Below are 12,366 nucleotides of genomic sequence, written 5' to 3'. Positions count from 1 at the left end.
AGCATCTCGAACATATGAATCTTGTCAGCAGTCACCAATGGCAATTTTTTTTTTTTAATAGATAGTTTAGTGTAAAGCTAATTCCTTGGAGTCAAATATAATGTTTTAAAGAAATAGGGTATGACAGGGACCAATATTTTTCCTTTTCTATGACTAAATCTGTGTGCGTCTGGGAAGCTCTTACCTCAGTCAGTTGCGGGAAGAAGGTGCCCTCATGTGGAGAAGCAGCAGCAGTGCCTGTTACGTCCCTCTCGTCCACAGGGGGCGCTGTCACACCACAACACAGACAGCAGGACTGCTCTGTTAGCATTTGATTTAAGACTGACAAAAACATCTTGTTACATGAGCTTACACGTTAAAGCTTTACGTTATTATTTACAATGGTAACATGGAGCAAAATTCAAAGCACATAGTTCAGCAAATTAACAAAGAAGTAAGCGCAAATATATAATAGAGGTGAGGAAATTATGTTTTGCATGTTGTGCACCCTTCAGTGTTATTAAAAAAATAACGTGTAGCAGCAAACTCCAAGTAAACCTTAACATAAAATCTGTATACATAAGAATTCCTCGCTACACCAGAAAATAAAAACACCTGACGCTTATTGCATTACTCACCTATGGAGCCAAATAGCGACGACAATGCGTCCCACATAACAAATAGGCACTTCGTCTTAATAACAGTAGTTTTAGGAAGTTAAACATTAGTTGAAGTTTGTTCCGTAGATGATTTTTTCCTCCACTAAGAAACACGCGGATGCTGAACTATTAACTCTTTTTCAAAACGTTTACAGTTCCTTCTTTGCTCCAGCAAACGGCGCCAAATTCCCCACACCCCCGGCGCCGCGAGCCACCAGCCTGCCAAAGGTTGTGCTGCATTCAAGTCACCGTGTAACTTTCGAACTCCAGCGTGTAAACAACAGCAACAACAACGCTTAGCTTCTTTATATAAAGGTGCAGCGTTACAGTTGATACATTTAGAGTCTGTAAACATCAATTTGCAGACCTTGCAGACCATGTTGAATTTCCGAGTGTACATGACAAAACTTCCCATGATCTGACAGTTGAAGATACTAACATTGTGGTTTTCCTTCGCCAAGTAATTTGGTTATTTCGGATAGCCCCTAAACGCAGCATGAGAAGTTTGTCTTTCTTCCGCATTTACCTGTGGCTGGGAAAAACTTCAGGAAATGGGCGTTTGTCAATGAAACTCACCGGACATCAACAAATGCATTTATTTGTGTTTTTGTACCGACTATAGCGAGGGAAAGTCGAGAAAGTAGACGCGAAATGAGCCGAGTGAACTAAAAAGTTTAAGAGAAGTAAAAGTAGTTTTATTTTAGTTTTCGCTTAAGTTGTTTTCTCGTCGCTCACAATGGGGTGCTGCAGCAGCACCGAGGTAAGTTAGCTAAATCTACTTTAAAGTTTTAAAAACCAGCAGAGGATATTTACATGTCGTGTGTTACGTTAACGTCACTTGTGCAGTAGTAGTCGCTCTTTGTTTCGCGGCAACGACGCAGCGCCTTGTTTGTCTGCAGGATTTTGTAGCAGCAGTGAAGCTACTTCAAAGCTCATGTCACAAAAACAGTCAAAGGATAAGCGTTCCCGTCTGTTATTTATGCCTTGGCAGAGTAAACGTGATTGGAAACCGCTGGAGCAGCACAGCTGCACGGATATCCCATGGCTCATCATATTTACATTGTTCTGTATCGGGATGGTAAGTCCTCCTAAATTGAATCGTAGCAAGTATAAGTGTAGGCAAACCCTCTGTGATAATTATCTCTTGGTGCATGCTGTTTGGCAGTTCAGTTGTTTTGCATTATACTATGACTTGTTTACAATACTGCTGTATTGTAAACAAGTCATGCTGTCAATATAAACAAAGCACAAACTGCAGCCTTGAGAACCGTAAACACCACAAAACAAAACCTTACGACCTTCAACAAGGGGCAGTGGTTGCGGTCATTAGTTTGATCTAATTCCTTTCAACTAAATTAACACTTGAGTATTTATACATGTCTGTCTATTGCACGTTTACATTTTCCTTTAATGAAAATAGTTGGTAACAGCCCTGCAAGAAATCCAGATTTGGTTCAGGCTGTTTTAGAGAATTAACTTATGGGAAATTTGCAATCTGTGGTTTGTTTCCGTTAGAACAATTATAAAATTGAAGCAACACCAAACAACAACAAAATCAAAGTAACCTTCATGTGTACGATTTGAGTGCATTGGTATGGCAGAATTCTGGGGTGGCGGTGTTTCCCCTTATTTCATCCTGTTGATAGTTAATATTATTGTCTTTAATCCGTGTCATCTGCAGGCTTTCATTTGTGGCTTTTCCATCGCCACAGGAGGGGCCTACAGGCTTATTTTAGGATATGACAGTTACGGCAACACCTGTGGCCGGAATAACACCAAGATCGAGGGGGTCCCCCTCAGTGGCCGGGACATGACAGATAAGAAGTTAGTAACAAACATTTTACCACATTGTATTCATCTTTTTTTTTCAAAATTTGCGTGCAGTTTATTAGAATATCTTCTTTTATGCACTTAGCGCAAAGAAAGTAAATGGGATATTTTGTTATCATTTATCTTTGAAGTCTTTGATTATATTCCTCCTTTTGGGCAGCAGCCTTCCATCAGCATGCTGCCCACAGGCCCGGTTTTTGCTGAAACAATGGGTCATGCTTTATTGATGGGCTGATTGCCCATGGAGGCTTTGAATAAAAGGCGTTTCTGCTACAAAGAAGGATCTGTCCGACGGGGCAGCAAATGTCACAATCTTTCATTTTCTTCCCAGATGGAAAAATCCCAACTGGGATAGAGATAAACAGACTTACTGATATTTTCATCAAATCTGTTTTGGAGTGAGCAGCGTGGAGTAGTTTAAATAAATAATAAAAAAAAAAAAACTAAAATTCTTTTGTGTTGTCAATTTTTTTGTCTTTTAGGTATGTTTTCTTTCTAGACCCTTGCAACCTTGACTTAATTAACAGGAAGATCAAGTCCATTGCCCTGTGTGTATCCAAGTGTCCAGATACTAAACTGGAGACATACAGCGATCTGCAGCAGTTTGCTAAGAATAATGGTGAGAAAATGGAACCATTTGTTTGTGACATTGGTTGGGCATACATGAAACCCCTTGTACTTACTAACACACAAATGTTTCAAATAGTTTAATGCAGTTTAACGTGGTATCTAATATTTGTTTGTCATTGATAGGCTCTTATCTGTGCTCCTACGACATCTATGCAACAAGTTACTCAAGCCATCGAGAGAGAACCACTAAGTGTCCAAAGCTCCCCGTTCCACCAAGGTAATCAGCCACGTCCTTTAGAAGTTAATTAAAAGGAAGGATCCGATAATTGAGAAAGATTTTTCACCATGTGTGAAGCGATCTTCATTTGGACCCCATCTAGTCAGGGCATTAAAAAGTTTTTGTGAAGCTGGTGTGTGTACTGTATGTTTAAATCAGCAGAGCTGGTAACAGGGGTTTGTCTCTTGTGTCCATTAGGGAAATGTGAGTGTAAGCATTTCTGTACTTTTCATTTTAATGTATTGAATTTACATTTAATTCATTGAATTATTACTGGCTATTATTCTAATTGTTTAGTGTCCTTGTAATTGCAGCAAAATATGCACCAGCCATATGTGAATACGTTCCAGGGCCTGAAATCACTGATATAGTCTGTCATCAATAGTCTGTATCTCTACTACTTTAAGGGCGATTCATTGGAAATGAATAAACCTGGGTTCCTCCTCTTTTCAATCTTCACAGTAAGGCTGTCCCAGCGTTCCACCGCTGTATTCCTACGGATATTGGCTGCTACGCTGAATTCGCCCAGGCTTTTATCACATTCATCAGTGACAACAATGTGTTACGGCGGGTCGTTGCTGGAGTGATGGCCAGCAAGGAGATCATCATGGGCCTTTGTGTCTTGTCCTTAGGTACAACACATGCTTACACCTTGCTCCCAATACAGTATATGCCTGTGGAATGATTTTCTTGTATCCGTAAAAAGACAACCTACTGCAGTGTTATTTCTGCTGCCCCACCGAACAGCTCTAATTGGTTGTGAGGATTCAGCTGGAAGGAAATTGTTGGAAGGGAAGCTATTTTTGTCTTTTAAAAAAAAAAAAAAACAGGAAATGTCTGAGTGGTTGCAGTCATTGTATCCTCTGGGGTTAGGCTCACAGGCATTAATGTAAGGCCCAATCTTACTCCTCCCTTTCGTAGAGCAAAAGAGACATAACTAATCCGATGTCCGTTTAGACATCTTTCATCTTAACTACATAGTTTTTGAACCTGGGTGTAAATGCATTTCATGCTGCAGGGGGCTTGCAGACAGATTGAGCTATGTTTTTAAATAGAAAACAGCTTCTTTTTCCCATGTTACTAGTGTCTGATATACTCACATGATACTTCGTATTTTTTGTCCGATGCAGTTCTCTCCTTGATCATGATGGTTGTCATTCGTTACATCTCCAAAGTATTGGTCTGGATTCTAACAATTCTGGTGATCATCGGGTCTACCGGTAACTTGTTTTATCATAGCAGTCCTAATTCAGTCCTAATATATATATATACACACACACACACACACACACACATATATGTGTGTACATATACGTAAACTGTACATATATGTTTGTGGTCTTTACATATTCTGTGATCTCTTACAGGTGGGACGGGCGTCCTGTGGTGGCTGTATGTAGACCACAGAGATGCTCTTAACAGTAACACCACGTCAGTATTTGGAAAGGAGGTGGCCTCAGACAATGTTAAGGCCTTGCTTGTGTATTCAATTGGTGCTACGGTTTTTACGGTATGTCTGCATTCACAGGAATTGTATTTGTGTATCCTTTTAAACATGGAAAAACTAGATGTTCCATACATTTACTGAAGCTCAAAAACCTAAAAATGTAGTAATCCAGGAAGGTGAGAGAAGACTTCTGTCAGCACAGGTTTAGACACTGGTGGGAAATCATTTCTGAACTGCTCAGTTGAGTGATTGTTTTGCTTATCCCCTTTCAGGTGATACTCCTGCTGGTGATGTTCTTCTTGAGGAAGCGTGTGGCTCTCACCATCTCCCTGTTCCATGTAGCGGGTAAAGTTTTCATCCATCTTCCACTGCTGGCCCTGCAGCCTTTCTGGACTTTCCTCTGCCTCATGCTCTTCTGGGTCTACTGGATCGCTGTGCTTCTCTTCCTCGGGACTACAGGTTAGGAGAAAGGCTTGTCGAGAAATTGAGAACTTACATTTATCAGTGTTCACATTTCAGAATGCTTTTCAGTTTGTATTTGCTCCACCGCGACACTTTTTTCCGACATCAGCTGTGTTGGTGGTGCCGTTCCCTAAACAAGCAGAACATTAAGTCTGTTACTTGTGACTTTTGTCTGGGTTTTGTGGCTGCATGACTGCACTCCCACACTGAAAGTCTTGTGCTGGTCTCGTGATGTGGATGAATGGAGTCAAAGAACTTATTTTTTCATCTCCCACTTCTCTTTTTCTACAGTTTATTATTTTTTTTTTTACAGTTTTTTTTTTTTAAGCAGTATTTTAAAGCACAACCATAACGTTGCATCGAAGTATTATATGCAACTTCACTACCAAGCAAAGAACTGTCACTGTTTGACAAGATATTGAAGGTACAAAATTGTAAATAAATGCTTGACAGGTAAAATTTTGGGATTTGTCTCCAGGCGTGATGTGCAAAAACAAAAATAGAGTTTAGAGAGTTTTACCGTAAATGCGGAGGTTACGATTGTTGTACTTGTATTTCCTCACAGGGACGCCAATAAAGAACAACTCCACCGGTGTGGTTGAATACAACATCCAGGGCCCTCTTCAGTACATGGTGTGGTATCACGCCGTGGGTCTTATCTGGATCAATGAGTTCATCCTTGCCTTCCAGCAGATGACCATTGCTGGAGCAGTGGCCACCTACTATTTCACGAGGTCTGAAAACCTGTCAAAGCTTTAAACAGATGGAACTCCTAATGTCATATTTGGTGTAATCTCTATTATTATGCTGTATTATTTTATTTATTCCGTCTCCCTGCATGTGGTTAACTTCAGGAATAAGTCTGAGATGCCAGCAGTGCCCATCATTGACTCCATGCTACGTACCTTCCGCTACCATCTGGGTACTTTGGCCAAAGGCTCCTTCATCATCACGCTGGTTAAGATCCCTCGTCTCATCCTAACGTACATCCACAGCCAACTGCAAGGAAAGGTGAGCTGTCCATTATGACCATTTTTTATACATTTGTACAATTTGTTCCCATTGAGTTTCTTCAACTTCTGTAAATTTCTCCGTCGTTCACAGGAAAATGCCTGCGCTCGTTGCATGTTGAAAGCCTGCGTCTGCTGTTTGTGGTGTCTCGAGAAGTGTTTAAAATACTTGAATCAAGTAAGTAATCTCATGTTGGTGAAGTGTATACACAGTGTACGCTGTTTCCAGGATTTATTGTGTTCATTTTTCTGTCAATTTATTTCAGAATGCTTATACTGCAACAGCCATCAACAGCACCAATTTCTGCACCTCAGCCCGCGACGCTTTCGTGATCCTGGTGGAGAATGCGCTCCGAGTGGCCACCATTAACACTGTGGGCGACTTTGTCCTCTTCTTGGGAAAGGTAACGCACTTCTACATATTCGTTTTTAATGTATGATACTTGCTAATTGGCCTTTGCTAGTCTATCGTGATCAGATCATGTGATGTTTTCAAAGCGGCATGACAAAAAACTAGGTCACATGAAGCGCTGCTGTCAACTTCATTCGAAAGTGCAGTTTGAAACACTCTAACACTCTCCCAGTTTTTGTTTGACGTTGATAGACCATGTAAAACCGTAGCTATGATAGTTTTAATTTGATAGTGCATAAATATTTGCTGATGTTACTGTACGTGATGAATATACCAGAGAGGTCCGATGTGGATCGAGGGATGGTCTTTTATACGTTCATATTTTCAACCTATGTTTCGTTTTTCAAGTTTGAAACAGTTTATTGAGCATGTTTGTGGTTTTTAATGTAATTTGGGTTTGATGGGTTTAATATAGTAGCTTTAAGTGAAAAGAAAAATAATTATCAGATCAGATAGGTTAAGTTTTACTGGAAAAAAAAAAAAAAGATACCAAACATGAGTATGGTAAACATTTATTTATGTGGTATATAAAGGCAAAATCAAAAACATTTAAAAACGGCCAAAATAGGATCCCTAATATCAACATTTTTTATTAACAGTCTATAGTGCCAAATCAAAAAGTGAAAAACACCACATCAACTCAAAAGGTGGTTAAATGTCAACTGTATGTTCTTAACTTGCTTACGATGCCCCCAAGTGGTGAAACAAGTTTGGTCCACTTATTAAATGGGTTTAATGTTTCCTTAACAGCTGTATATCTACATTCTCAGGTTCTTATAGTCGCCTGTACAGCTTTTGTTGGCGTTCTGACTCTGAACTACCAGAGGGACTACACTGTATGGGTGCTGCCTCTCCTCATCGCGTGTGTTTTTGCCTTCCTGGTTGCCCATTGCTTCCTGTCTGTGTTTGAGAATGTGGTCGACGTCCTCTTCCTCTGCTTCGCTGTGGACTCAAAGTATAATGACGGCAGCCCTGGACGCCCATACTACATGGATAAGTCCTTAATGGTAAGACGGGAGATTTTCTTGTATATAGTAGCTATTCTAAGAATTTATTTTTCTTTTCTTTTTACTATGACTGTCATTTGAGTAATTCCCTGTTTTTTTGTTTTTTTTGCTGTAATGCACAGCTCAGTGTAAAGATATGCTTTGTCATAAGCTCCCCAATGAATCATCATTAGCACTTTGTATAAATTCATTTATGAATATCTTAAAATTATGTGACAGGGTGACATCCAACAGGTTCATTTATAAAAGCCATTGTTAAGTTTTAGACATTTTCTTGAACTTTTCCATTCTTTATCATACCACTTTTCATTCTCAGCAAATTACAAGAAACATATCATTTAAATAAAATCAGAGTTTAATAGTTTTCCCATAACTCTGGTTTCCCTTCTCAGGAGTTTGTTGAGAACAGTAAGAAAGCGGGCTTGTACAAGTCAGATGGTGGAGATGGAACGGAGATGAAGCCCATGGTGAGTGTAATCTGATTTATTGTATCTGGAAAGCAAATACGGTGAAATGGTGTAAAATAGACTGTATTAAAAACATGAACGTAGCAGGCAGGCAGATCCACCCCTCGCTCCACCCCAGCTCCTCCCTCTTGCCCAAGTATGGGCACGTTTGACTCAGAAAAAAGAGAGGAAAAGATAGCAATGGCTAAATAATGCCAAATTCAAGGTTTCAAACCAATGTATGACATCACAGTGGCTATGTCTGTCTTTTACATGCAGTCTGATTTTGAACTAGATGAATCTGTTACCTAATGCTGAGTGGGTAAATAAGTTAACCGCTGCCGCATGTTTCTAGCACAATGCCTTTTGTGGTTGTGAATGACAGTTTCTCTTGTCTTGCAGGCAAGTGGAGGGACCCGAGCTTGAACAAGTATCAAAAAGACCATCAGAACCACTAAACCTCTAAAATGCTCTATATCTTAACTCTATGCAGTTTACCAGCATTACATTCCAGGGACATCAGTGCCACATCTGTGCACATCTTCAGCAAAACACATCTTAGGTCTTACTGGTAATTTTAGAAAAAAGAGGGTCTGCGAATTTTAACTTTGACACTAAGAGAATACAGCAATAGGTCATTTGAGTTTGTGTTTTGTTATGAGAATACTTTGATAGTTTTCACTGAGTTTTCCCTTTTATTACACTTTGAATAATATGAACGATTTAACATGGTTTAACATGTTTGGCTTGTTTTTTATGACTTTTTCTTGCATACTTAAGTGACATAAAGTTTTTACATAATTAAGCTGAAGCTCGGTGCATATTTTGAAACTGATTGCTAACTACGTTTTGTGAAAATACTGTTCAAGTTGTTTATGACTCATTAAATTTTATACCTTAAGAACACACAGTTGGGTCTGATTTCTTTTCAGCTAGATCTCTAAAACCCTGGGAATCAGTTAAATGAATCCATGTCACATGAAGTGTCTCTTTTATCCCGTATATTGTAGGTCTTTGAATTTCAACTTCATTTCTTGGTTCAAGGCACCAGGAGGCAGGTAACACATTAGATGATGCCGACATCATAGAGAACATTTACGATACAGTAGTATGTAATAATATCGTCAAGTACTGGCTTATATTACAAACGGGTTTGGGAAATATCAATATCAGGCTCGTATCACATGTAGGAAGACTGTTGCTTGTGGTGTGCCAGTTAAAAAAAATAAAAATTCAAAAACATAATAAATGTCCCTAAATGAACTGAATTGAAATTGGATGTGAAACAAAAAGCAGATTTTTTGTGTAGTAGTGTTCCTTAAACAATAATAAAATATTAACACATGATTAATAGATTAATACTTGCATGAATAAGTTCCACAAGAGATATAAAGTGTTATACAAAATAAAGTTCCTAATTCTTCCATTAGATGCTGTAAAATACTCATTAATCATCCTCTGCTTGAACACAAGCAACAGGTGACACAAAGCTGCGTGTCTAACTTTAACCACACGAGGGCAGCAAATCCTGTAAAATAGATGACCTTTCAATCGTGAATCCTTGAGAACAGGCCCTCCAAGAATATTCATTCATCTTCTGTAACCGCTTGTCTGGTAAAGGGTTGCAGGGGGGCTGGGGCCTATCCCAGCTGTCAATGGGTGAGAGGCGGGGTACACCCAGGACAGGTTTCCAGTCTATCGCAGGGCTAACACAGAGAGACAGACAACCATTCACACTCACATGCACACCTACGGCCAATTTAGAATCACCAATGAACCTAACCAGCATGTCTTTGGACGGTGGGAGGAAGCCGGAGTACCCGGAGAGAACCCACGCAGACACAGGGAGAACATGCAAACTCTACACAGAAAAACCCCAGTCGGCCTGAATTCGAGTCTAGAACCTTCCTCCAAGAACAATGACACCAGAAATACTTGATGTCCTCACACACTGACCGACAAGTTTAGAGTTCGAGTCTGAATCCACATCAGTCCATCAGTTCATAACCTTGATTTGACTGAAGAAAGATAGAATCTCCAAGAAGAAGTAGGTATGTTTTGATTTAAAGTATTTGGTTTGTTGCAAATTAACCAAATATGCCTCGGATTATATTTGCTATATTTTTACCGGTGTATCTACAACTTATTAAAATTTCAAATTAGCAATGTTGAAATATGTAAATGCATTATACAACGTATGTTACTTCTTATTACAATACTTGGCAGATCAGAAATGCCTGTGATCACCGTTGACTGCCCTGCCATAAATCTGTTTTCCCATGAGTCTCTCCTCAGTGTATTGACATATTGATTACTGCTTCATCCCCTCCAATCCGGTGCTGAACGGCCGAGAATCAAACCGCTAAGCAGTTAGATGTTATTGATGGGGGAGCTCTTTCTGCAGACTGCTGTCCACCTTCATAAAACACAGGAATCCAGGGGAAAACAGCTCGATGGCTGACGGTGAGTCACACCGAAGTGTTTTCTGTAATACGCTAACCCTTCCAGGAAGCCCCTTGTTAGCGGACAGAAAAAAAGGAAAGACAGAATTGACAGCCTTGACTGGGAATGCTTCTTTGTTTCTTCTTTTATTCAATTTAGTTACTCTTGGTTCATTACGATCTGGACATATGTAACTAGATATAACTATCTTATTCAATTATTTGCACAAAAAAATAATAAAACACGGATATTTTTATTCCTTCAAGATTTTAAAATCCACATTATTGTGCATTTTATTTCCGGCACTATTTCCGGCACTGGCACTGGCAGTGTATGAAATAATTATTTGCTTCCTGACAGAAAATGTAAAGCTCTCATTCAGGTGGTAAATAGTTAAGGGTCCACTCCCACTGTATGTGAACATCTATTGTTTGCGCTGACTCAGGCAACAGTAACCTGGGTTGGCTATGCGTGTTTGCCAGAGTATGTATTGACCAACGGTGACTTAACCATTAAAGCGAGCCATACTGCCTCCTCAGCAGCTTCCCTTGAAAGCTCAACTCAACTTGAATACAGAAAAGAGGCGAATAAACCGCTTTGGATGTGAAAACAGTGCGGAGGGCTGTTTTATAATGTACAGAAAGCAATGACAGGGCTCATGATGTGTCAGAGGAAGGAAACACACTCATACTTATGAGACGGTGCAGAACAATTATCCCAGCTTACCACTTCATTGTTTCATCTGTTATAAGAAAGTGCATCGCCGAGGCATTCAACCTTTCTGACCGTGTATTTGATGATATTAAAGATTAGCATCACAAACAGGCATGTAAACAAAATATGAATACACACATTAATATACTGTATGCAGCTCCATTTAAGGATTTATCTAACCAAACTGACGGTCTGTAAACCTTCGTCATGGTTGATTAAAGTGCCTAATATCTGATTCTCAGAATATTCCACAGAGGTAGTGTGGAGACTTAGAAGCGGACCACTCCCTCATGTTCTGGTCTTGTCCATTAATAACTCCTTTCTGGAACGACGATAGACATCCCATTTAAACAAGAAATACTATATCTGGGTACTTTGACAGCAGAGATTGCAACATACAAGGTAAAATGCTTGTTTCAAATTCAGAGCGCAGCAGGTAGGTTAAGCCATCACGAGAAGATGGCTCAGGCCACAAGGACCCACAATGGATGAGTGGATTGATGTCATCTATGACATTTATGACCATTTCTAAGATGGAGAGGATTGCTTTCTCTGTTAGAACGCAACAGGATACATTTCATAACAGATGGGAAAGATGGGTGTATCACATTCTGAAGACACGTCTCAAAGTTCATTCATTCATTTATCTTCTGTAACCGTTTGTCCTATGAAGGGTCGCGGGGGGGGGGGGGGGGGGGGGGGGGGGGGGCTGTCATCCCAGCTGTCATCGGGCGAGAGGTGGGGTACATCCTGGACAGGTGGCCAGTCTATCATAGGGCTAACACAGAGAGACAGACAACTATGTCTTTGGATGATGGGAGGAAGCTGGAGTACCCGGAGACGCACAGAAATTCCCCAGTTGGCCTGGATTCAAAACCAGAACCTTCTTGCTGTGAGGCATCAGTGCTCCCAAAGTTCATGTTCAAAACAAATTTTGTATTATGCAAAAGTCCCACCCAACAGTTTAGTGTGGTAAAGCCGTCAGAGCAGGTCCGTGTGGAGATGCAACCTGTAAAAATTCAATCCAGTGGGCGGTTACACCCCACCCATCATGCACCAGACTGTGGAGGTGATAAAAGAGACGGTATTACAGTGCAGCTCTTGCTTATCC

At 40.1% G+C, this 12,366-nt stretch overlaps 1 protein-coding gene across 1 annotated transcript; it reads left to right on the top strand.

Annotated features, from left to right (window-relative positions):
* Window positions 1-1,083: 1,083 nt before the first annotated feature.
* Window positions 1,084-9,040, top strand: LOC311500006 (choline transporter-like protein 1). The gene is made up of 16 exons (XM_084561183.1): window positions 1,084-1,398; window positions 1,630-1,716; window positions 2,320-2,462; window positions 2,951-3,087; window positions 3,222-3,315; window positions 3,778-3,947; window positions 4,446-4,535; window positions 4,683-4,825; window positions 5,035-5,221; window positions 5,790-5,958; window positions 6,079-6,235; window positions 6,329-6,412; window positions 6,501-6,638; window positions 7,417-7,653; window positions 8,046-8,120; window positions 8,502-9,040. The coding sequence occupies exons 1-16, from the start codon at window positions 1,375-1,377 to the stop codon at window positions 8,523-8,525; spliced, it is 1,959 nt and encodes a 652-aa protein (XP_084417309.1). The 5' UTR covers window positions 1,084-1,374; the 3' UTR covers window positions 8,526-9,040.
* Window positions 9,041-12,366: the final 3,326 nt, after the last annotated feature.

The sequence above is a fragment of the Chelon labrosus genome, assembly GCF_963514085.1.
Source record: "Chelon labrosus genome assembly, chromosome: 2".
NCBI lineage: Eukaryota > Metazoa > Chordata > Actinopteri > Mugiliformes > Mugilidae > Chelon > Chelon labrosus.
The sequence above is the reverse complement of the archived record's forward strand: the minus strand, read 5'-3'. Positions and strand labels throughout refer to the sequence as shown.